The sequence below is a fragment of the Lepus europaeus genome, chromosome X (genome assembly GCF_033115175.1).
Source record: "Lepus europaeus isolate LE1 chromosome X, mLepTim1.pri, whole genome shotgun sequence".
Lineage (NCBI taxonomy): Eukaryota > Metazoa > Chordata > Mammalia > Lagomorpha > Leporidae > Lepus > Lepus europaeus.
The window spans coordinates 125,342,711-125,368,850 of NC_084850.1; the positions used below are offsets into that span (position 1 = coordinate 125,342,711).

A 26,140-nucleotide genomic window follows, 5' to 3' on the forward strand; every position below is an offset into this window, starting at 1 on the left:
CTTACAGGTTTTGGGGTGAGTTGATCACTTTTCTATAATGCAAGGTCAGGTAAAAAAATTAAGTTACATTCCTTTTACTAACAAGATTGCATTTCTTAACTCATATAAATGCAGATATATGTAACACCTTGGGATCCTGCATTCCTATGGATTCAACTGCTTTACTCCCATTTAAACTGAAGTAATAGATACTTATTACACATTCTTTTAAGGTCTTCTTCCCAATGAATGATTTTCAACGCGATTTTTTTTTTTGAGAGGCAGAGAGATATTTATAGAGAAACACACATAGACACACACACATTGAGAGAGAGAGTTAGTTCTCATTTGTTATTTCACTCCCCAGATGTCTGTGATGGCTGTGACTGGGCCAGGGCTAAAGCTGGGAGGCAGGAACCTAGAACAGAATTGGAACAGAATCCAATTCTTCCACCCAATCACTTGGACCATTGTCACTGCTTCCCAGGGTGCGCAAGAGCAGGAAGCTAGATTTAGGGATTCTGTTGTGGGATGTGAGCATATTAACCAACATCTTAAGGACTAGGCCCAACAGCTGCTTCTGAACTTGATGGTTTAAGTACTATGATTCAAGGGAATTTTTCATTTGTTTTATTCTTGTGAGTCAGTGATGCTGTCAGCAGAAATGGAGATTTCCGTATAGATTATGAAATCTCATTTCAGTTTATCACCCATGGGGAAGATAGCACGTATCCCTAAGGATGCCTTTTCCACTTTATAATGTAAAATCATTGCCCCCACATGTGGTTTTGAATACCTTTTATCTGTTTTCTAATTGTGGAAAATGCTGTTTACATTTTCTGAAAGTCTTGTTTCCCTCAGCACAGTTTTGAATGCGAATTATCAGCACTTTCCCATCTTAGTCTACATCAAAGTACATGAACATGCAGTTATGAACAAGAGTGTCCCAAGGATTTGGTAGTGAAGGCCTGCTGCAATATATTTAGTTTTCTAACCTAGGTTTTTCATCCACATTATACTAAGCATGGCTTATATCTCTTCTCAGCCTTTTGGCTAAGATCAAGCGTAGTAAGAGTGGCTTATTATATGAAGTACAAATGAGCATTTGCTCAGTGGGGTTTTAAAATACAAACATTCATGTTTAAGAACAAACCCTATTGTCCTGTTGATTTTTATCACTTAAGTATACAACTCTTCTTCCCATTTGGGATTCCAGCAAGATGTAAGTATTCATGAGCTGCAACACTCAACAACTATGCAGAAGGTTGTGGCAAAAGAAACTAATTTAAGAAAACTTACTATCAGTTGCAGTCCATTTTAAAGTGAAAATCCTTTAAACAATATTAATTCTGTTTTTAACTTTTCTCATGAGAAAAAAAAGGGGATATGGGAAGTAAAATATTTCCCCATATCAAAACTTATCAATGTATAGAAGCATCCAGGTTGCCTGATGATTGCATTGGAAGCATATGGAAAGGGACAGTATTCATTCTTCTTGTAACCTTACTGTAGGTTTTATCAGTGCCACTGTAAAGACAGCAACTTGAGTATTATCTTTAAGGGAGATTTAGACTAAGATGGAATCATTTATTATAAAATAGCTTCATAAATCTGGGAGATATACATTTTATTTTGCCTTAGGATGTTAACTTACTAAGTGTATGTTGAAAAATTTAATGAACTCATGTACTTTCTTGTTTCACTTAGCCCTAATTTTATGGACTATTTAAGGAAATGTGTGTGCTTTGGAGAACCTCAAAGTAGGCAAAAATCCAAATGATTAAATTTAGTTTCTGTGGATGTCTTCTCACCATAAAATATTTCCAAGTTAGCTAAATTAATTGAACATGCAGTTATGAACGAGCGTGCCCCAAGGATTTGGTAGTGAAGGCCTGCTGCAATATACTTAGTTTTCTAACCTAGGCTTTTCATCCACATTATAATAAGCTTGGCTTCTGAAAAAGTTATGTGAGCCTGGATCTCTGCCCTTTCTTCCCTTTGTTGAAGATTTATCACTGATAATATTGTACATGAGAAATTATTCTCTGGATACTTAGATATATGCATATACACCTTGAATTCTCGATAGTCTTTCCCAGGTGGTGTGTGTGTGTGTGTGTGTGTGTGTGTGTGAGAAAGAGAGAGAGAGAGAGAGAGAGAGAGAGAGAGAGAGAGAGAGAGAGAGGGGAGAGAGAGAGAGATTGATTTCAGTTTCCATGGAAATGGGCTAAATAAGGACTTTAACAGACAGGAGTATGAATGTGACTTCTCCTTTGCTATTCCCAGCTGCCGGGTTCCAGCTAAATACTATTGAGATAAAATCTGAAATCATCTTGAATCTTTACATTATAAGATCAATATTGTAATTTGGTACCTGTAACATAGTTTTGGATTCAAATGTTCTTTGTGATGTGGTAATCACTGTCAATGCAGGTAGCCCTGTGAATGAATAAAAAAGAAAACCCACCCACCAACCACTGACAATTAGTCTGACACCCATGCATAAATATTTCTCTGTTACTCTCTTCCAAGACTTTCCTCCTCACTCTCCATACAGGTTTGTTTTATAACTAATACACCCAGCATTTAACCTCTCCTCACCCTAAATGCCCTTGGCAAACCAGAATTCTACAGAAAAGAGGGGCCACACTTAGATTTTAGTTATGGCTTTGTTGGTTTTCTGTCAGCCTGAGAGGTAGTCACATAGGATGCTTCCTGCTATAATTTTATTGCCCCATTTGTAAGCATATATTAAACCAATGCCAGAAATTGGATTTTTCTTTCCTTTATCCAAAGACAGAGATATGATATTGTGACCATTCAGTTAAAGAAGTCACCATATGCAAGGTTTTATAAAAAGATACCCACTGCTAAACAAATGAAAAATCCCCAAACCTCTATTTGTAGAATATTGGATCATATATACTTATTTTGATTGCTCACTAAGAAAAAAACATAACAAAATTAAACAACAAAGAACATATTAGTGGCTATTAAACAGTGAGAGGGAGGTTATGGGGTAAAAAGCCACAACAATGCAAAAGTTGTACTTTGTAAATTTAAATTTATTAAATAAAAAAAAGAAAATTAAAAAAAAGAAAAAGAAAGTAAACTGGAGATAGTCCCCTAGCCTATTGCCATTTTACTTTTTGGTGTGTGACTGTTCAGGATTAGAAACATGCATGAGGCTGGTGCTGTGGCTCACTAGGCTAATCCTCCGCCTGTGGCGCCGGCACCCCGGGTTCTTGTCGCGGTCGGGGCGCCGGATTCTGTCCCGGTTGCTCCTCTTCCAGTCTAGCTCTCTGCTGTGGCCCAGAAAGGCAGTGGAGGATGGCCCAAGTGCTTGGGCCTTGCACCCGCATGGGAGACCAGGAGGACGCACCTTGCTCCTGGCTTCGGATCGGTGCAGCGCGCCGGCCGTAGCGGCCATTTGGGGGGTGAACCAATGGAAAAAAAGGAAGACCTTTCTCTCTGTCTCTCTCTCTCACTGTCTAACTCTGCCTGTCAAAGAAAAAAAAAAGAAAAAAAGAAACATGCATGAAAAAGGGAAAGGTAAATAAAGAGGTGAGGTGATAGCTATGCTAATTAGTTTGACTTAATCATTGCATGATTCATACATATATGAAAACATCACATTGCATCCCACCAAACATGTAAAATTTTGCCACTTAAAACCAGATACAAAAGAAAAAGGAAAGTAATAAGTTTGAAATTTTTACATTTGGAATTGGATACCAAGATTGAAAACAGGATGCTTTATTTGAAGATGGGATTTTAATAAGAAAGGATAGATATCAAAGGATTCACTGTACTTGACATAAGTCATTTTCTAGGTACAGTGTGCTGACTGGTGTGGGGGGCTTCTACAGTCTATAAACTCCAAAACTCTAAGTGCTAGCATGAAACATTGCCCTTTGGTGAAAGCTGGTCGGAGGGAGAGGAGCTATGGCATTGCCTATCATCAGTGGGATGGATTTCCCCGCTGATTTCATTTCTGTGGAGGTGTGGGATGATGTAAACACATATTTTGGGCATAACAGAAACTCAAGTATTACAAAATATGGGGATTTTTCCCCAGAAACAGTTGACCATATGTCATTCCATTGATTTTCCTTGAACATCTTTAAAAGGAAAATACTGTAGATATTTGCCTCAAATGTAATCAGCCTCATTTTTATAGACCTAAAGGAAATACGGGAATCTCAGGCAGTATATGTGGCTTCTTCAGATCGGCCCTTTCTGTTTAGAACAAAGAAACGTTTCTTTTTTAGATTTTGTGTGTTAACATATAAACTTCATGGCTTGTTCTAAGGTACAGAAGGGCCCTATGATGAAATAGAGAGGCACCAAAAGAGGTATTAGGAAATCAAGTTACACCAGGAGAGGGCTGTGTGTGTTTGTGTGTGTGTGCCTTTAGGTAAAAATGATGGTTTATTAATTAATGCTCCTTGCTAGAAAATGGTTTAACTTTTTTTGTGGGAAATTGTCCTGGGTAAGTTTTTGATGAAATGTTACATGAATAGGCACTGCCTGTCCTGGATAAAAGTGAAGTGACTCATACTTTATTAAAGCTCAGGGTGTGACTGCATTATATTTTCCAGTAGAGTTTAGTGTTTATCTGACTCAAAACTGACCAAGCTGAACTAATTTTGTGCACTAGCATTTGGATATTTTTTCCTGATTTAAAAATAATTTACTCTTACCAGAACCATCTATTTGCCTAGTGTGAAGAAACCCAAATAAAACACTGAGAAACACAAATTAGCTTTGATAACTTTTTGGAAATAGATAAGATTTTTGTATACTGCATTAGTGGTTACTTGATTAGTGTGATCTGTTGTCATGGATGGCACCTAAAAACTTATTGAGATTTAATCTAAAACTTTATAAAATAGTAGGAACCTATTTATAGATTCCTTTATAAAATTTTAGGAACCTATTCTGTCAGCGATGATAGCAAGAGAGTGGCCATGTCTTAATATTGAAACTGTTTTATGTCTAGAGTGAGGATCCTTTCCAACATTACTAAATATTTGGCATGCAGTCTTTTCCCTTCTGTTTTTTCACCCATTAAAATTGGACTGCTAAAGGAACATTTCACTGTTATGACTATATTATTAAGTTATTGGCAGAGGTTATCTTTCATGTTTTTAAAAAAACTTGATGCACTGGGTATGTAATCACACTTCTTACAGCTTTGAAACATGTAGACAATTAGAGAATTTTGACCAAGGAATTATGAAAGCCAAGCTGAAATTTTCCTTGTTTGGGTTCAGCGTTTGATAATTCTACTTCTGAGTTAAATTTTAAGCTGGAATTCCACAAGTAGTGGGTGACTGAATTAAGATATCAAACAGGGGGCCAACACTGTGGCATAGCAGGGAAAACTGCTGCCTGCAGTGCTAGCATCCCATACGGGAGCCAGTTAAAGTCCTAGATGTTCCTTTTCTGATCCATTTCTGTGCTATGACCTGGGAAAACAGTAAAAGACGGTCCAAGTGCTTGGGCACCTGTACCCCTTTGGGAGACCTAGAGGAAGCTCCTGATTCCCAGCTTTGGATTAGCCCAGCCCTGGTTGTTGCAGCCATTTGGGGAGTGAACCAGTGGATGGAACACCTTTGTTTCTCTCTGTCTGTCTGTAACTCTACCTCCCAAATAAATAAATAAAAATCTTTTTTTAAAAAGATGTCAAACAATAGGGAGAGAACCTGAGTATATTCTGACCAAGTTATTGAGGATTGTGGGTTAATAATTCCAAAGAAAATGTAGGATACTTTGACTTTATTCAAAAAATAACTTGTGCTTTATTTTTATCCTGAATAGTTATACTATTCTCAGCTTTTATATTCAGTTATTCCCTACAAATCTGATTGGTTTCAGCTTCCCAATAATTAATTTTTTGTTACACTCTATGCCAAAATTTGTTAGGAAATGCACTAGCATTCCCTTTAATGTCTACTCCCCAGTGTGTGTGTGTGTGTGTGTGTGTGTGTGTATGAGAGAGAGAGAGAGAGAGAGAAGAGAAGAGAAGAGAGATATGGATGGAGCAGTTTGTGGTCAGATACTTCTTCTGTTGCCTGTGTATCTTATCTTCAATATTGATATTTCCTATCACCCAGTTTCCCTGGATGATACCTCTTTTTTTTGAGATGGATAAAATGCACTGGTCATCCCATTAAAATGATGCTGGGGGAAAATGTAAAATGCCCACTCTTGCCAAGAAGCATTGTTTACCCCGTGTTTCCTCCCTTTTTCTCTATTTCTTTTCCCCTTCTCTGGATCACCAAGCAGATTGTAGATACATTTCTCAAATTCCAGATGTTGGGAGAGATTCTATGATTTTGGGTTTCTGCTACTTTTGTTGATGACCTGGAAAATTCATCAAAGGTAGCTTTTCCACTATAAAACTATTAGCAATTTATAATTTGCAAAGTACATTCTTACCTTCCAAGGTTTCTTTTCTTTAAAGTCTATTGTCTGGCTGCTCTCAGATGTGCTCTGCACAGAAAGCATATAGAAGGAGGAATTTTAAAAAATGTCTTCTTGCAGAAAGATGAAGCTTTTGGCCTGCAAAACCCCACAGAATCTCAGAACTGGGCCAGCTAATGTTTTTTAATGTGCCTAAACCATGACAGGTTTATTGAAAAAGGGTGGTGTGTATGTGTTTGCTAAAGTTGTATGTGTGTGCATATGTATATGTGTATATACGTGTGTGTATATTCATGTGTGCATATTTGTGAAACAGAGCCTGTGGGTTATTACCAATTTTGCCCAGCCATCTACAGTTCTGGGAGGCATTATAGCTTGGTAATTCTAGGACAGAAGGCAAAGGCAATTTTGGCAGGATGTTAATTTAAAGAATAAATATCCAAAAGGCTGAGCCAGACATGTTCATGGTCATCCTAGAAAATCAAGGACATTGTTTTGCCAAAAGGAATCCAATGAATTTTCTGAAGAAAGACCTGGCATACCATTTTGCAGGAATTATGTAAAGGACCATGTAGAGCCCAATGGACAAAGGCCCTCACCCATCATATCAGATGTTACACAGTGGAAATAATATTTCTCCATCTCAATAGAAAGTTTCCATTATTATGGTAGGGCAGATGGTAATGTAAATGACACTCATCAGTGCCACCATAGTGCTTCAAGGAAGACCAGGCAGTGAATGCTTTGCCCTATGTCAACCCAAGTGACTTCCTTTGTGCTTAAAGTTATACCAAAAGAAGCATTATCGGCAAATATAAGTCATTTATACTCAAACTTCCTGTGTCGATCTATGCTATATCTAGCTTCTGCCTAGGAATCAAGAGAATGGGGCTTTTATTTTCATGTATGTCTAAGACTTGTCCTTAATGTACCCATTTTAAAGACACATTGTTCACATGAATGAGACTTACTCTTTCCCAGTTTGTTTGAGAGTCAGCTGCTGCAAGTGTGTGCAAGCATGCTTGTTTAGACCTTTCAGAGTAGTTACTCACTTTGGGACCAGCCCTTCCAAGGATTGGGTCTGTAGCTGCAAATAGGCTAGAAGTAGGTTGCTGGTCCCCTGGTTCTTTGACAGTACACACTTCTATATATTGGCTTTTTTGTCTGCCCACTGGGTGTGTGGTGGTAACCATAACTTTGAGGGTATATATTGTGTGTCGCAGCAGTGAAAATGGAAGCAACCTGGTATTTCTTCTGCCAACAAAGGCACAGCACAGAGATCCTTTCCTGGTGCTGCCTTGATTGTGTTCAGTTTGTTGCTGAAACGTAAATTGGCACTGAAAATGTGTTTCCAGAATAAGTGAATGAATGGATAAAGAATAAAGGAATAGAGGCAAGTACTTGGCATAGCATGAAGACACCAATGTTTGGGAACTTTTTTGGCTCCTTAGAAGATGGCCGAAATGTTCTTGAATGCCCATTAGCCAAAATGAGGACACTAGGATCACACTCCCAATGAGGTCTTTATTAATTTAGGACAGTGGTTCTTTACCCCTTTTGGGTCACAGACCTCTTTTGGAATCTGATGACAACTATGAACCGTCTCTTTAGGAAAATGCACATATCGAACACATACACACATTTTTGCATGTAATTTAATTTTAGGGAGCTCAGAGTCCCTCCTCCCACCAACTCATTCATGACCTCCAGGTTAAAACCCCATAATTTAGATACACAGAATTTGGCAGTAAAGTGGCAGAATGGAGAAGGAACTGAGACTAGAAACTAGACTTCAATTATAGTCCTCTATCTGCTGCTGACTAGCTCTGTGAACATAATTTCACTTCTCCAGGTTTCAGTTTTCTCATGTGAAAAATGAGAGGGTAAGCTTCTGTCCCAATACTCATCTGCTGTCAACATTCTGGAGGGAGAAGCTGGCACATTCCACAGGAACATCACTCCTTCCACCAAGGCTCCTCTGTGGGTTGCCTCCTCAATACTCATTGTTTTCTTTGTACTTTGAAGCCTTCCTTCACCACCAGGTGAGCTCCTTCGAATCCTTGTGGTACTAATTTTAATCTGACTAAAAAGTCTACACAGAGGGCATAGCTCTCTGGCCAACTTCTTCCTTGCATGGCACCCTCATAGATATCAAAGAGGATTTCAAACAGGTCACATGGGCAGAAGGAGGGCAGATGAAGCAGGCTAGGGAGGAAATCCTGACACTGCCTCTTCAGGTGAACAGATTCTAGCCCATTCACTCTCCTCTTTGCTTTCCCCTGGATTGGCATGAAACAGAAATAAACAGTTGTAACCACCACAGGGAGGAACTCTGCAATGTGCTAGCTGTAGCCATTCTCAGTTCTTTGCCAACTCATCCAGTACAGCACTAATTTAATATTTTCCTTTGCATTGCAGATTTACCATACTTTAAAAAACATAGGAACTTTATGTCTTCAATATTTGGTGCTTTTTTATTTAACCCAAACTTATAAAAGCAAATTATGCAAAGGGAATGTTCAAATGTCTTTAGACAAACCAGGCATGGTTATTAAATAATAAGTGCCATCCCCTCCCCATCTTCAACTCCTATTTACCTAAATCCCATTTTTTCAAGGATCACAGTCCCAACTCCAACCTCCAGGGCATAAACCCTCTTAAACTAGCCCCACTGAGTGGTGATACAGCCTAATTTTTAGTGACCTAAAATGATGGGGAATTAATTACCTTCTGCAGCAACTCATCATATCTTTATATAGCCCAATTCTTCAGCCTAAATCTACTTCTCTGTAGTTTCATGTCCTGAGTCCTAGTGCTACGGCATGAAACTGACAAATAATGCTTTCAGTTCCTTCTCTTCATCATGCCTTTCCATGAGTGCCTTCTGAATGTCATCTTACAGCAAACCTGCAGCATCAAATGTGTGCTGTATGCAGGCAGATTTTTAAAAAACTGGATTTGTTCACTGCTGAGTCCCCTTTCTCTAGACCAATATCTGAGCAATATTCAGCACTCATTAGTTGCTGAATTTAAGATATTTCCTGTTATTATCCCATACTATAGATGGTAAAACAGATTCAGAGGTTCAGCACAACCACAAGCTACAGGGATACCTGAATAGGACCCAAAGGAGTAAAGCCATTGTGAGGAGGATACCATTTGTGTCCAAGAGGCTCTGCCTCATACCACACTCCCAAGGTAGCATCCTATCCCACCTGTTCTTGTGATGGAAACAGCCAAGCTGTGTCACTGGGGCTGGAGAAGAGTGGTGTCATGGTCTCAGAATGCCACTTACAATGAGGTGGTGGTTAGTTAAAATAAAAAGGTTATCAAGGGCCTTGTTTCAGGTGGTATATTGCATAAATAACTGTGGCCATGGAGGATGGCATCTGACGATCTTGCTTCTGACTGAAATTGAGGGGTTAGAAGTATTGGGAAAGGCAGAAGCAAAACAAGCAAACAGACAAACAAGTAATACAAAACCAAAGCAAAACACACACCAAAACCCCCCAAAACAACAGCAAACAACACAAACCCAACCCCTGAAACTCAAATCACAACTTATAAGCTGGAACATTGGGGAGGAATTTTCATGAGGGTTTGTCTTATTTTTTCTCTCGAACAAACTGCAGTTCTTTTAGCCTGAGGAGCCCTGATTAGCCTTGTTGGAACATTGCTGTCGGACTAAAGCATAATGCCCTGCTTCAAGTATCATTTTCTTTCTTGCAGACCCCTAAGTTCCTTGTGAATTTACATCTTCTGCTGAACCTAAGAGAATATTATCACTGTTATCTGACTTTGTTTATACTCCTTATGAATGGGCAATAAAGCCCAAGTATCACAGTTTTTGCATTGAACAGGAGAGAAATATTTTTGATAAATGGAATATTTTCTTTGGTAAACAAACACCAAACACCAATTCAACGCTAATCAAATATGTTTCTTTGGTAAAGTGGACATTAATGTCTCGGGTGGAATTAGTTGAAAGAAAAAATCTCCTTCCAGTGTTTGTAGGGATCATTCCTTCCTTCTTTGTAGCAATTCAAAAAATAAACCTTCAGGAAGTAAAGATGTAACTTTTTATGGGTGTGTGATTCTGAGTTATTTCTAAAGTGTGTTCTCCATGGTGGGGCTAAACCACTGCAATCAGAGCAATAATTGATAGTAAATATTAACAAATAAATAATAATTATCTAACAATAAATAATAAGTCTTTGCATGCATAGTCCCCCAGTAGAAAAATTCGTTTCACAGTCAGAATTCCATAAGCCTTGATTTCAAGTGCTGAAAAGAGAAGTTGACAATTTTGAAAATGCCCTTCATTTTAAAATGCAATATCCCAGGGTATACAGAGACTCAATCAAACTGGAAAACTATCTGTCATAAAACAAAGTTCCACAGTAAGTTATTCTGGTTGACCAAATTGAATGATTAAATTCTCAACAAAATCCGTTTAATTGGTGTGCATGTTGTGTCAGTTTTTGGAGTCACTTTAAACTGAGGTGCTCCACGTGGCTGACACTAAATCAATGGGTGATTTAGAACACACTGTTCAGGAAACGATTTAGCAACATATGATTTAAGAATAAAACCAATCCCCTCTTCAGTTGTGTTTTATAAATAATAGCCTAGTTGCAGGCCCCTAGGAGAGAGAATTGATTGAAGATCTATTATGCAAACTTGCCCTTTGTGAGGACTGTGCTTGTCCTCAGATTAAAGCTCATTATCTTCTTGTTGAGTGCATAACATGTTGGGTATGATCACTTAGTGTGTCTTCAGGGGAGACTGAACAAGTGTGTAATGCACTACCTACGATCCCCTGTATATGCATTTAAAACTGTGTGGACAACAGTACATGAAATAGAAAGCAAAAGTTTGTACTTGGTTTAGTTATGTGTGAATCATCTGGGCTTTTTTGCTGCTTGGAAAAACAATGGCAAACCCAAATTCCAAACATTTTAATTCTAGACATTAAAAAAAAGTCTGCCCTGTGGCTAAAATTGTGTTCCTTCCTTAGAAATGTATTTTGAGGGGGCTCAATAGCTGTCTCATGAGAAAACTGAAAATTGGTCTGCCCTGTCTAAGGCATGCTAAAACAATAGGAATCCTCTAATGGTATGACCTGGGTGAGTCATTTTATTGTCCCAGGTGTCAGTTTCCTCTTTTGAGGATGGGGAAGTTGCACAGTACATTTGCTAAGGTCCAGAAAGCTAAGATGCTTTTGGGAAATGCTTATCACTATAGATGTCTAAAGAAGCTACATCTCTAAAAGGGAAAAATTCTGCAGACATTTGCCTCAAATGTAACCAGGTTTTAGCTTCGTTTGTATAGATTTTAAGGAATCCAAGGGTCTGGGGCAGGTACATTGCCTCTTCAGGGCAAACCACTTCTGTTTAAAAATGAGCCATGGACTGTTTCCTCTGTAGAGACTGCAAGTCAACAGTATAACCAACTAGGCTTGCTGATGTACAGAAGGGCCTTGTCATGAAGTAGAGCAGTACTGGAACAGGGGAGTGGGGAGGGCCAGTAAGTTGAGGAACAACCAGTTTAGAAGGAAAGTTTGACTGTCACCATTGATGTATTTGTACTAGTTATTACTTTTCCCCAGTCATTTCCACCTGTCTTCCTTTTAGGCCTTTATCTCCATATACTTTTATAGTTTCAAGTGTCAGGACTTAGACTTACCAAAGATCTTTTTTTCCTCCCTCTATTTGTCACAGCAAAGGCAGGCTGGCATCACAAGTTGAAAGCTATGGCAAATAATTGTTTCAGTGTTCATTTTCCCTTCCTCAGCCATGTGCAGGCAGATGTTGTTTCTGGGCATCCATGCAAAATGCATGTAGTGCCAAACCACCAACAGCTGTATCAGCTGGCTATTTGTTTTTTCAACAGAGGTGCTGTCTTTGGGTTCAAGTAGACACCTGCTTTTCCTCCATCATGCCAGGCGTTTGGGTTTGGCTCTGTGGTTTTGGGTCCTCAGAGTCTGCTGCCAAAAGTTGGAACTACTGAAATGTACCTGTTCGGTGACAAGTGACAAGATATTCCAAAATAGAGTTGCCTTGATTCTGCAAAGCTAGAGCTGTCATTGGTTTCCAGGTGTATTAACCAAACGACACCAGTGTTAAAAAGTATATCAGTGGGGAAATATGACAAATTCATTCTAAACAACAAAACTGCCTCACCCAGGTGAATTTAGGGATAACTCAATCTCAGTCCATGGGTGATGGCCACTTTATACCATGTCTGCTTCTGACCTGCTTATGTTGGTCAGAACTTTCACAAGCATCTCCCAAGATGTTGGGGAGCTAGATGAGATGGCTAAGATCTCAAAACACAGATCCTGACTGGAGCTACTGCTCTGCAGAGAATCTGCAAATCTTACTGTTTCAACAACACTTAAAAGCTGTTTCTGCCTTGGCAGCTGACCTTTTAGTCAGTATGTTTTGTCACAATACCAGCAACATCTACATTGTGGATAAAATAGGATCTTGCTTGTAAATAAGCTTTCTTCTTTTTGATGTTAGTTTAAGAGACTGTAAATCAGTCTCTCTCCCTCTCTCTCTCTCTCTGTTTCTCTTTCTCTGTAGGTCTATAAATCTCATAACCCTTTTGTTTTAAAGATTGAAAATATATCATGCCCATTTCCACTCCCCTTGTCCTTTAATTTTTCAATGCCTGTTTCTTATCCTTAAAAATGGGAACAACTTCAAATGCAATTGTTTCATTAACATAATCTCTTTGCTCTTGATAACACCTAGGGTGAAAATATACCAAGCAGACACTATCACACAGTTGTAATTTGGTCAACCACTCGGGTACTATCCATATCCACCATTTCTACACACTCTATTTCCTCCCGGTTTTCAGGATTTTTCTTCTCTTTCCTTTTTTTCTTAGAGGGTGGCAGGAAAGTCAGTATCACAGGTAAAATGGCAAAGCAGTGAAAGAAGGTGACAAATGCTATTAAAAACAAGCACCTGAACAGTGTACAGGTCAGATTTGAAGGCACAGCTGCGAGAGGAATCAGACCAACAATATAACAGAGGTAACTCTGTAAAATGGCTACCCCATGCACTTCCAGGGCATTTTTTACCCATTTAGTTCTTGTAAAATCCTTGCCCAGAACAAATGTGGATAACAGTGGAGCACAGTTGTCAATTGTGTAGTTAATTCCATAAATTAAGCATAGCACAGAAATGCAGTCCAGCTCTACTTTCCACAGTGTCATGAAACCTATCACTCCGAATTCCACAGACACAACTGTTAGAGTGATCCAGACGTTAATCAGAGAATCTGCCACCAGGAATGCCGAGAAGAAGAGCAGGAACAAAGCACTGATGCAGGAGTTGTGCAGGGGGGCTCCCAGAGAGGAGGCATATCGATCCATGTACACAAAGGATGGGTTGAAGACGATGAATTTCACTTTGGAGGTGACAGAAAGTCTCCTCAGCGTCTCCAAGAGATCATATAGTTCTTCTCTGTTTGTTTCCATGGTCTTGGCTACCAAAAACATTCTGGAGGCCACTACATCAACCTCATCATTGTACTTTTTAGAGAAGATGATGTCCTCTTGAAAATGTGAAAACTGGGGGGCTTTCAAGAAGGAATTCCTCAACATGTCTGTGAAATTTTTCTTAGGCAAGCCAGTGGATACATTGAGTTTTCGAAGGTAATTTAAGTAACTCTCAAACCAGGATATCCGCACAAACCCCTTGGTATATTCTAGAACATCTTCTTGGACACTAGTGTTCCAGTATTCTATGGACTCATATATGTAAAACCCAATCACAGGACTGTAGTTGCTAAAATACTTTTGCTGGGCAGTAGTGTACTCAATGGTTTGTGTTGCAGTTGCTACGATGTTACTAAGGTCTGACCCTTCACTGACCTGCAGATAGCCCATTAAGGCAAAGGAAATATAAATAAGGTAAAAGAGAACTACAAAAGGCTTGACATAGGTGTTGGTTATCCAGTCACAGTAATAGCGTTTGAGGAAACATACCAATAGGTGACTCTCATAAGTGGTCGCTTCCTCTCCTTCAGTTGTGTCCTCACTGAATCTGGCTGTGAGGAGAAACCTGTACCATGCCGGCTTCTCCTGCAATACCTCAGGCTTTGGGACTTTTCTACAGAAGATACTATGCTGGTAATTGTTTTCTATGTAGCCAGTGAACACGAGGCTGGAACCATAAAACGAGAGTACATAGAGGTAGTTGAAGAAGATTGCAATACAGGAATTGCAGCAGAAAATCCTGGCTGCCTCAATGTTCGTGAAAGGGCTGGCCCCTATGCCGAAGGTGACCAGGTACATGGCAGTGGTGAGAGAAAAGGAGAGCATGGAGTCTGCATAGACTGCTGCAGTTCTCTCTTTAACATGTTGGTCTTCTCTAGTTTTCCTCCAGGAGGATAACATTTCAAAAGTCCCATATAATCCATGACCTGAGGGGGCAGAAAAAGATCAGAGCCAAAATTTAAAGAATTAATCTTTTTTAAGAGGGGGAACCAACTTGATCATGGGAACTACCAAATCAAGGGAGATACAACCAGCCCTAGAGGTGACAGGTTTGCAGCAAATGCCAATGATTTCTCCTACGGGGAGGTAGACTCATATTTTGGTGAATCATGAAAGTGCAGCTAGCATAGCAAAGATCTTCATGTTTCCTTCTGGCTTAAGAAAGCTGGTTGAACTTTTGCGTGTAGAAAGCTGACTGGCTTTGTGCCTACATCTCTGGCTGATTGTTTATAGTAATTGCTTAGGGCTGTTGGTGCAGTGTAGTGGAACACTGCAGAAAGGATGCCTGGACACTCATCATTTTGCTTTCCATGCCCTCAGTTCTGGCTGGGAGTCATCAGAAGAAGGCAGTGCACAGAGGGTTCTGAGTTAATGTCGCATCTCCACATTTGAAATTGGTCAGGTGGAGGGCTTTAGTGGGAAAGGGGCACTGTATTTAATTTGAGACAAGAAACTAAACCACAGCCTCTTTGTTTTTTCTTCTCCGAGTATCAGGAAGCAATAAATCTAAGAAATAAAGGAAAGCAAAATAAGTAGGAGCAAGTTTAAGTAAAGAGGAAAGATGGGAGGAAATTCAGAAGGAAAAAGAGTCATATGAACTCTCCCTGCTATGGCTAAAAATTGGAATTCAGGTCTAAGGTTTATGACTTGCATTTTGTCTTTAGGGATCTTTACGACCAATTTTGGTTGTTCATAGATGACATATAAAGCAGGCAGTGACTCTGCTGGCTTCTCTGCATGATTTGGCAGTGGCCTCTGTGAGAGGGAGCCAGGTCAGTAACCTCTTTCCTTAACTGCTTATTGCCTTTGCCTGCCTCGTTAGTATTCTAGCAGCACTGAAGTAGCAGAGATACAGTAAGTGCCCAATATCTGACTCCACTCTAATGCCTGAGAGAGCTAGCATGACTTCTGTCTTCTCTCTTGGTTGGCGCCAGACACTTCCACACTGCACCTCCCTGGGTTTCCAGGCCACGGCGACATTGCAATGGCCACCGAAGTGACCCATCACAGATTTCGATAACCCCTGTCATGGCACTGGGACCAGCAGATCTAATTTTCTGCTTCCATGCTTGGGAATATTCAGTCCCATTATTGAGGATAATAAAATTGTTACCCTACGGTACAATAGTCTTGTTTTTAAAAAGGAATTTAAAATCTCCAGTCAAGCGTAATGCTGAGCAAAGTGAGTCACTGTTATCCTGTGTGTACAATAACTGAGCACATGTCTTCCTTCATTCCCAGACTGGTATTTATATCCTTATTGTATAGTCCTGGCCTCAAACCTAAATGCCCATTTCATAGTAATGATAAAGGCCTGCTTTCTCAGAGGGATTCGGCATTTATTTCAACTTATTAGGCATAATTTTACAGCCAATTTTAGAGGTTTGGTCAAGAATGTCAATTTGATAACTAGCACCTTAACCTCTATTAAATTGAAGGCACCTAAACTCCCCAGACCCCTTAAAGGGGTCACTGATGGCAAATCCCATTTCTACAGTATTTTCTTCTTGGAAACAAAAATTACGTTAAAATAGGGCTTTGGGTCACATAAATAAGACCAAGTGTCTGCTAATAACGATAGAGTTAAAAAGGAGAGAATGATCCAACACGAGAAGCAGGCCACACAGCAGACTCATGGAATGACAAATGCCCTAAACAGCTTTCTGTCCTCAGAATCAGCCCTTAAGACATTAGGATCTGGCTAAAAAGCCCATGAGAGCATTTCAGACATGGAAAGCCAAGACACTATGGTAAAAAATGGCCTACATGAAACATCTCTCTGAGTGAGATCCCAGTGGAAATAATGGACCATCAAAGAAGGGGATACCTTTGTCTGAAGGGAGGAGAGAATTTCTACTTTGCTTATGGCTCTGTCTAAATACTGATGGAGTTTGTGGACTCAAGAGGCTTCCATAGCCTTGGCAGCTCATGACAACAGCCTCGGATAATCATTGACGTCATAAATAAGTGTGTCAATTGTTAAATCAACAATAGGAGTCACTGTGTACTTGCTCCCCATGTAGCACCTCTGTCCTTATTGAGTTGTACTATGAGAATTAACGGTAACACCTGTCTTCAAACAGTACTTTATACTTTGTGTCTCTGAGGGGGCAAACTGTTGAAATCTTTACTTAGTATAGAGTTGACTTCTGTATATAAAGATAATTAAAAATGAATTTTAGTGAAGAATGGGATGGGAGAGGGAATAGGAGGAGGGACAGGAGTGGGGGTAGGAAGGCAGGTATGGGGGAAGGAATCCTATATTCCAAAAGCTGTACCTATGAAATTTATATCTATTAAAGTTTTCTTTAAAAAATTAAAAATAAAGGGCTTTGGGGCCAGCATTGTGTCACAGTGGGTTAAGCTGTCGCCTGTGATGCTGGCATCCCATGTGTGCACCTGTTTGAATGCCAGCTGCTCTGCTTCCAATCCAGCTCCCTGCTAATATGCCTGGGAAAGCAGTGGAAGATGGCCCAAGTGCTTGGGCCCCTGCACCCATGTGGGAGACCTGGATAGATTTCCAGTGTCCTGGCATCAGCTCAGCCCAGCCCTGGCCATTGCAGCCATCTGGGGAGTGAACCAGTGGATGGAAGGTCTCTCTCTCTCTCTCTGCCTTTCAAATAAACAAAAGGGCTTTATTTCTGAGTTATTAAATATGATACAAAAATATGGATGCATATGGCAGAACCAGAATTAGTCATAAGTAGAATTTAAATTAAGTCTGTTTTGTAGTCCTTTAGAAAACCAATGTATTGTTTTATAATAACATCATCTGACCTGACTTTTGTTGAAAAACACAATACAAGTCCATTTGTTACCTTGCTGTTGAATAATCTTAGAAGCTAACTGAGAAAATGAATTTGAATTAGTAGAGCTATTAGATGGCTAATAGTGAGTGAGGCTCCAGTGTTTAGAATGAAAAAAAAAATTCCAACTCAAGAAAAGGTAGAAATGGGCTGTCAGCTTGTCTTTTGAGTTCAGTTGCTGCAATTTCAATGTCTGTCCTTCTATAGTATGATCTTTTCAATTGTGTCCTCTTTTTTATATGTTCTTGGTTCTGTGGGTAGCTCCAAAGAGAATTTTAATTTTATTCTTATGGGTCTTAGAAAATGATGCCTATCTTTCATCCCTCTTGCTACAGGTGTGTGTACATGCAGACACCCAGAGGCCAGAGGATACCCTAATAAAGAATCTGTTCTACCTGATCACTTAGGATTGGTTGCTATTCCTTGTTAGCTTTGCCCCCAAAAGCCCCTGTTCCCATTCCTGATGGGCCAGATTCTTGTTTCTCAAGCCATACTTCTCCAGCAGATGCCTATATCCTAAACCCCAAGTGGACCTGTGCAGTGTCTTTTTCGAAGAGACCTTGGATTTCTGGGACAATTGCTGGTGCCATAACTGGACCTCCTTCCTGAAGCTCAGTCAAGGGAGGGATGAGTGCCAACATAGCTGCAGTCACCCTTCAGGGATGAATGGCCTGAAAGGCTTGGATGGTGCTTGACTTGCCTCAGAGTGGGGTATTTATGCTGAAGAGAGGTTGGTCTGGTACCCTAAAGGAAAGCCTAACTGTGGGGACCCTGTTTTGTTACCTGGATACAGGGTAGACACATTCTAAGCCTTAGGACCTGAAAGATACCCTTCCTTCCCCCTCCTCCTCGAATACATGCTTTGCCCAGAATTATACCCGAATGCTCTTGGTTTTGGCCTTCAGAGGTATCCTTTTAAATACAAACTCCTCTGAGACAGTGGTCTATTAAAGCAGCTTCCCTCAGGTCTTGGAAATGAGACAGAAAATGAGACTAGGGAAGGACTAAAGAGGAAATGGCAAGGCAGCAATTGCATAGAAAGTAGCTTCCTCACAGTTTTTCCTCCAGCCAAACCTAACTTTATCTCTTACTACCACACCAGAAACTGGGCCAATCAAGTCAAGGAAAGGAAAGGCAGAGAAGAAAAGAATTTGGTAGGTTCTGTTGGGCCCCACTTTCCCCTTTCAATGGGTGGCTCCCTTGGTTAGCAATCATCCATCCATTCATCCATCCTCACTTACCTTTGGGGATCTGGAGCCCAGCAAACAAGACTCTAACAGATAGAAGAGAGCACATACCACATGTAGATAGAAGGTATTTTTCAGATACTGAACTACAGTTTCTCCCATTCTACAAAGGTGCTTGAAAAGCAAAAGCAATGCTGTTTGCACTTTAACCTTAAAAACATTCCCTACAAAGTAAAATCTAATTGTGTATATTAAATATGACCAAAGATTGTATATTATTGGCACAAAACATCACTTGGGCAAGGGAAATTTTCCCTAGTCAGTTCTTCAGGACTCCGTGGTAGCAGGAGCTCACAGCAGGGGTTGAGAGTGATGGTAGGGAGCTAACCAAATCCACAATTCCGAACAGATTTGGACCTTGCTGACCAGGGATCCTGTGATAGTAATGAGAGCCATGGCTCATCATCAGAGGAACAGGTTACAGCCTGAGACCTGGAAGTAAAGGACTATCAGAGTATGGGGTATCAGGAACTGACCAACATCCCAGGGCAGTCCTTCTCATACAGACATGGTGTCAGGCTGAAGAGCTGCCAACACTTATTGATTACATCAGATTTTGAAGATAAAGAAGGCTTTAAAGCATTTGTTTAAAAGCACATTCAAGATGTTTGTTTCTATGTTTGTTGCATTGCATGCCAGTATCATTACATGGATACATACTCATGCATATCAGTATATGTCAACACACACACACACACACACATACACGCATCTAAGGTCTAATTCATGAGTTAATGCTTTGAGGCAACATAGGCTATTTTTTTTTGACAGGCAGAGTTAGACAGTGAGAGAGAGAGACAGAGAGAATGGTCTTCCTTCTGTTGGTTCACCCCCCAAAATGGCTGCTACAGCCGGCGCTGCGCCGATCGATCCAAAGGCAGGAGCCAGGTGCGTCCTCCTGGTCTCCCATGTGGGTGCAGGGCCCAAGCACTTGAGCCATCCTCCACTGCCTTCCCGGGCCACAGCAGAGAGCTGGACTGGAAGAGGAGCAACCGGGACAGAATCTGACGCCCCAACTGGGACTAGAACCTGGGGTGTCGGTGCCGCAGGCGGAGGATTAGCCTAGTGAGCCGTGGCGCCGGCCAGCAACATAGGCTTTTAGTCAAGCCCTAGGTTAAGGACAGTAGAGCTCTTCACTAATATTCAGACACAGTTGGCACCAAGAGTGTGATTTGTGAAAGGAAACTGCTTTTATTGATTCTGTTACTAGTAGATTTTGGGGAAAATAAAATACTAAAGGATTTAGGCTAATAATTCCTCTTCTTTTACTAAGAATTTTTGTATCTCTGTATGCAATTAACTTTTGGGCTTTGGAGCCAAAGAGGGGAAAAAGCAACACAAATGATAAGTAACATTAATGGTGGAAAAAACTCAATAGCTAATCCTCCGTTTACTTAGGGTGACTCTGAGGCATACTCACAGATTAAGTCCCACTCTCACCCAGACTCTTTTCTGGGGCCTGGCCAAGGCCTTCAGGGTTGTTTATGATCCACTAAGGCAGGAATCCATTAACAAATAGTTGAGAGTTAACCTAACTTTGCCCAGTAGATATGCTTCTGGAAAGTTTTGTAAAATGAATCAAATTTTCAATTTATTTAATGGTTTTGCTATCAGAGGCAGTCTGAGTGACTTTTTTTCTTTGTCAATAAATAATAATACTCAAATTGATTAAATTATATGTCTGGATTCTCTAAGTTCAACTTTTGTTCTGCCTTCTCCAGTACACACAGACAAAGCATACAGGCTGATTAACACCTTTGAGTGCTCCTTATACTTTAATCTTGTCCACACCAGCAGGATTTCCTCAGCCTGAGTTCTTCAGAGTGAGAAATGGCTGAGAAGATGAGGAGGTGAAATGCTGATGGATGATCTTTCAATTTCAATCTTAAAACATTTAACATCATGAGACATATTTAGCATGCAATATATGAGCCATATATAGCATGCCTGGGCACTGCCAGATTTCATATATGGAAATAAAAAGACTATACTTGAAAACCTATAGAATATAATGCATGAGAAAAATCTTCTTAAAACATATTTTGTTCTTAAATAAACTTTCCTAAGTTGCTCATGTTTATATATTTTTTTTGTTTTGATGACATCCACATATATATATGAATTTTTGTTTTTTTGAGATGAAATTAAAAGTGTATATATAGCTGGATTGAATAACATCTATTTCCAGGGAGAAGTTCATTAATTGGGTTACATTTACACTTTGCCAGTTATAAACATTTACTTTATAAGCTGAATTGTTTGCTTTATCACAGCCTGTTTTGTCTCACAGTTAAGAGTAAGAATAAAGGTGTATTCTGCTTAAATAAAGACAGATGCTCACATCAGGGGGGAATACACACATCTTATTCTTTGTACCAGAGACTTAGTCACATTTTGATAATTCTAATCACAGCACTACATTTTAGTCTGAGAAATGATTTCCCTTCAGTAGATAGCTGAATATGAGAGTTCAAGAAATGAATTTTCTAAAAGCTTCTGCTTGTTTAAAGATATGTACATGCTGTATGTATATGTACTATATAAATAAAATCAGTGTGTATATACAAAGCCTATAATATATGCTATGGTCATTGTATAATGGATTTTTATATAGAAGACACATGTATAATATATAAATATGGCAATATACTACTAAACATATTTTATATATTTACATATAAAAATCTTTGAGTGCATACTATATAATATATAGAAAAATGTATAGTACTTATATTTAAATAGTCAACATATGCTGTATATGATATGAACATACTATACATATATAAATACATGAGATAATTATATAATATAGCTAATGTGACATTATGCACATAAATTTTATATATACACACATACACAGATGAATAGTAGGTTGATGTGAAACTTATTTTCCTGATGAGGCAGGGAAATGTCATTCTCCCACACCAATCATTGTAAAGGGGCTTGAGTTCTTCTCTTGGGCTCCATCTGTCTACATTTTGGCTCTTGACTGGCAAAGTAGTAAAGTGCATGGTTTCCTTGATAATGATTATGAATATTTTGGGTTCTGAGCTCCTGTAGATCTATCTGGTCAAGACGGCCTAACTGATTTTCTGAGATTCTAGTCTCAATTTACATACTAGGTGTTTCTCCTCAGGGTCTCTTTTATTCCAGCTCAGTGTTATGCTGTTGCCTCCTGCTACCCACCCTTCTTGACAGGTGTGAACCTGCTGTTCCTCTATTTTGTGGGCAACACTGGGTAGATAAACCACTCAGATGTTTCATTGGTGACTTGGAGTCAAAGACACAGAACCCTTGAATTCCTCTGCCTCACTGAGTTCTGCCTTCCTGGACTGGTGCTTGTCATACCTTATGGTTAAGAACAGGACCAGTCCTGTTCTTGTCATACCTCATGGTATGTTCTTGTCATACCTTGTCATACCAGTCCTGTTCTTGTCATACCTCATGGTATGTTCTTGTCATACCTTGTCATACCAGTCCTGTTCTTGTCATACCTCATGGTACATTCTTGTCATACCTCATGGTATGTTCTTGTCATACCTTGTCATACCAGTCCTGTTCTTGTCATACCTCATGGTACATTCTTGTCATACCTCATGGTATATTCTTGTCATACCTTGTCATACCAGTCCTGTTCTTGCCATACCTCATGGTATGTTCTTGTCATACCTCATGGTTAAGAATAGGACAGTAAAACCTACTTTTTGTTCCATCTCACCAAACCAGTTTTTCTCTACCCACTCCTCACTGTAATATGGTTGGTGAAGCATAAGAATAAAACTATAAGAACTAATCACAAAAGGAGGCTATAAAAATTCCTTATAAATTAGTCCGTAATGGTCATAGCCCATTACAGAAAATATATTCAGGAAACAAACTTTCAAAATATCATATGGAATTATTTTACTGGTTTAAATTAGAAGCACATAAAAAAGTAAACAACAAAAGCAGTTATCAACCAATATTTTTTCCTAGAGAGTACTGAGTCTATTAATAGTTTATAGTCAGAGTATTTCCACAACACTCTAATGTTTGTACTCTACCTGCAGATTGTCATATTGTTGGAAATAATGGATTTCTATAATAATGTACCAGAGACACTCAAAAATTCATGGAAGATGTGCATTATTAAAAAAAATTATGCATGTATCTCAAACAATATACATTTTAATTTTACTTTTCCAAAAGCTTTTTTTTTTTATTTGAAAGGCAGGGCCACAAAGAGGGGAAGAGAAAGAAAGATATTCCATCCACTGGCCCACCCCACAAATGGCTGCAATAGCCATCCAGGGATGGGTCAGGTTGAAGCCAGGAGCTCAGAACTCCATCAGGGACTCCCACGTGGGTGGCAAGGATCCAAGGACTTGGACCATCCTCTGCTGCCTTCCCAGGTGCATTAGCAGAGAGCTGGCTCAGAAGTGGAGCAGCCAGGACTTGAACTAGTGCTCATATGGGCTGCTGTGCCACAATGCCAGCCCCTCCATGAACTTTTTGGAGTACCCTTGTACTAGACTGAACTGTATGAAATTGAATACTGGCAGTTTCATATGGTTTAAACATTATAATTATCTGCCTGACTCCTTCCCCATGTTTCTCAAAGCTTTATGAATACATCAGAATAAAAAATCCTTTAAGTTTAACCTAAGTCTAAAGCAAAAATAAATAAGAATTCCAATTTATCTGTTTCAACTAAATTTCTTGTATGTGAACTTTTGCCCCTGGCCCTTTTTATGAGTTCCATGTACTGCATCATATTTCAAGTGGCGTCACATGAGGATAAATTCATGGAGAATTGAGTTCAATCTTATGGTGTCGGCTAAATACAGACAGTCTTCGAATATATGACTAAACTAAGCTAAACTTCTCTGCTACTATTCTCCTCCTAGCACTTAATCCATATCCTTTCTTTCTTTTACATCCTTCAATTTGAGTGGTGTGATAGCATAATTCACAAGAGAGCAGCCCTGTATCTGACATTTGACCTACTCAAAACTCCAAACACTTGAAATGCAGCTTTGTGAGTATATTTCACCTCATCTAGTCTCTAGAACTCTTGTATCCTGATAAATTCAAAGTGATCCTTAAAAGCTAAATTAGCATGCAGATACGGAGATCCAAACTATTTTCATCATGACTTCAGTTCTCCCCTTTTAGTCGTATAGAATATACATGAAGCAACCAATTTTCCAGATGCACAAGGGAGAAAACCTTCTTTCTGTCCCCTTCTATGTTCTTCAGCATTCCAATCCTTCCCTGATTTTTGTCAGATCAGCAAAGCTTATGTTACTGTTAAACCTGCAAGGAGAGCTTGTACCTACAAAAACTATGGTAATTTCTTAATCAACCCAGCTGGAGAACAATGATGTATAAATCCTCATCCCTTAAAAAAATTCCTAGCAGATTAAAATGATGAATATCCTATTTACAAATGGAAATTGAAGTATCTCACTACCTGATATCCATATAATTTGGAAAGAAGGGCTATTATTTTTATGCATGACAAGTATATAGAGCAAACAAATTCTTTTTTAAATTATAGTAACTAAAAAATGTCTGTGGATCTTTTAAGATTTCAGCTCTAAATAAACTGATCTGACTCATCTGGACAGAGGTTTTGGCAGAAGTGGAATTATCTAATATGCACGACTCTGATTAAAAACATTCTAAATCATGATGTAGCTATGCTTACATCATTGCCAAAATGATTCATCTGTGTAGGATATATTCTTATTGCCAGAGATGTCACATATCATCTTGGCTAGAAACACAGAATCACATCCCATTATGGCGAACTCTGAGTTTATTCAAATTCTTTCCTCTTTTGGAATTTTGTCAAGTCAGTGCTGCTTGACACATGTGGTCTTAAAATTTTCCAATCTAAATCTACTGCCATTTTGGCATTTGGCTAGATCTGGCCTTATGTTACTGGCATCACACTGAGAATATTTACTTTGTTGAATTTTTAAACTATAATGTTTATCATATTATACACCTATTGGTGGCCAAGGAAGTATCTATATTTAAGACGTTTTTTAAGATACATTTCATTTTAAATGAGGGTATATACATACACTTAATTTGATTTGCTATTTTATTTATATGACATACTAAATCAAGAAGTTTTACTTACATATACTGTTTTCTGTTAGAGACAGGCATATTTAAGTACTGGCCAAACAGTTAATTGACTTGTGTAAAATCTTTAGCACAACACTGCATTTCTTCTTGGCTTTTTGAAATATTTATTAGCATGTTAGGCCTGCTCATCAAAAGCACCAGAATTAAACATTGCCCTTGCATGCAATAGGTACAAACCTGCTCTTACTTATATTTCATTTTACATTCAAACTGTTAACAATGAAGAGTTTATTTGAGAAATACAGAAGGGCAACCATCCTAAATCCAGGCACTGATAGCTTTATGAGCATATTAACTACCTGTTACATGTGCAAAGTATTTATTGCAAATGGGCCTAAGCTACTCAAACCTGTAGCTTCCTTTCATGTTATGACTAAGTAATTTGAGAACTTGTTGGCTGAAAATGCGCAGAAAGGGTGCACACTGACTGTCAGCAGGGAAAACTGCCATTGAATCAATACATGTAACATTCCTCACAGATTGCAAACAAGAGAGTATTGGACACCTGCAGTGCTTGGTCTGTTTCACTGCAAATGCCAGGTTTTTCTGAATTGAACTCTGATGTAAAGTTCAGTGATACTTGGTCTCTGCAGAGTTGTGGGTCTATTTCTGACTTGATTTTTAAGCACACTCCCATGCTAACAGCACCTTTCTATCCTACCATCTCTTACGTCCTTCTCTGTTACAATTTGTACTATCTGTCATGTTCTTTCTTGTGTTGATTTTTACTTACAACATGTAAGAATTTTTTTAAAGTACAAAAATAAGGCTTAAGAAGTATTAGTGTACTTTATTTAATAAAATTAATTTTAAGATATTTTAATAGCTTAGTTTAATTTTACTTCATGAATTTTAAGAGCTTTGAATATTGCTATTTTACTTAAAATTTATTCTAAGAAGTTTTTGAATGGTTTAATTTCATTTTTCTTGGTACAGTTAATTTTGAAGAGTTTTAAATATTGTAACATGCTTTTGAACTCACTGGTAACAACTTGAAATGTCATAAAACCAGCACCAATAGTCCTTTT

The 26,140-nt window shown here is 39.0% G+C and overlaps 2 protein-coding genes and 1 pseudogene across 2 annotated transcripts in view; 1 reads left to right on the top strand and 2 right to left on the bottom strand.

Annotated features, from left to right (window-relative positions):
- LOC133752873 (serine/threonine-protein kinase 38-like) overlaps positions 1 to 9,683 on the bottom strand; it is a 45,378-nt gene extending 35,695 nt beyond the window's left edge. The window contains exons 1-2 of the mRNA XM_062183151.1: positions 9,624 to 9,683; positions 6,424 to 6,477 (exon numbers count right to left, since the gene is read on the bottom strand). Of these exons, the coding sequence (XP_062039135.1) occupies positions 6,424 to 6,477; positions 9,624 to 9,683 (114 nt within the window). The remainder of the gene's footprint in view (positions 1 to 6,423; positions 6,478 to 9,623) is intronic.
- LOC133753833 (U2 spliceosomal RNA) lies at positions 1,013 to 1,176 on the top strand (annotated as a pseudogene).
- Positions 7,937 to 26,140, bottom strand: part of PTCHD1 (patched domain containing 1) — a 59,581-nt gene continuing 41,377 nt past the window's right edge. Inside the window, exon 3 of the mRNA XM_062184031.1 lies at positions 7,937 to 14,847. Within this exon, the coding sequence (XP_062040015.1) occupies positions 13,193 to 14,847 (1,655 nt within the window). The 3' untranslated portion in view covers positions 7,937 to 13,192. The remainder of the gene's footprint in view (positions 14,848 to 26,140) is intronic.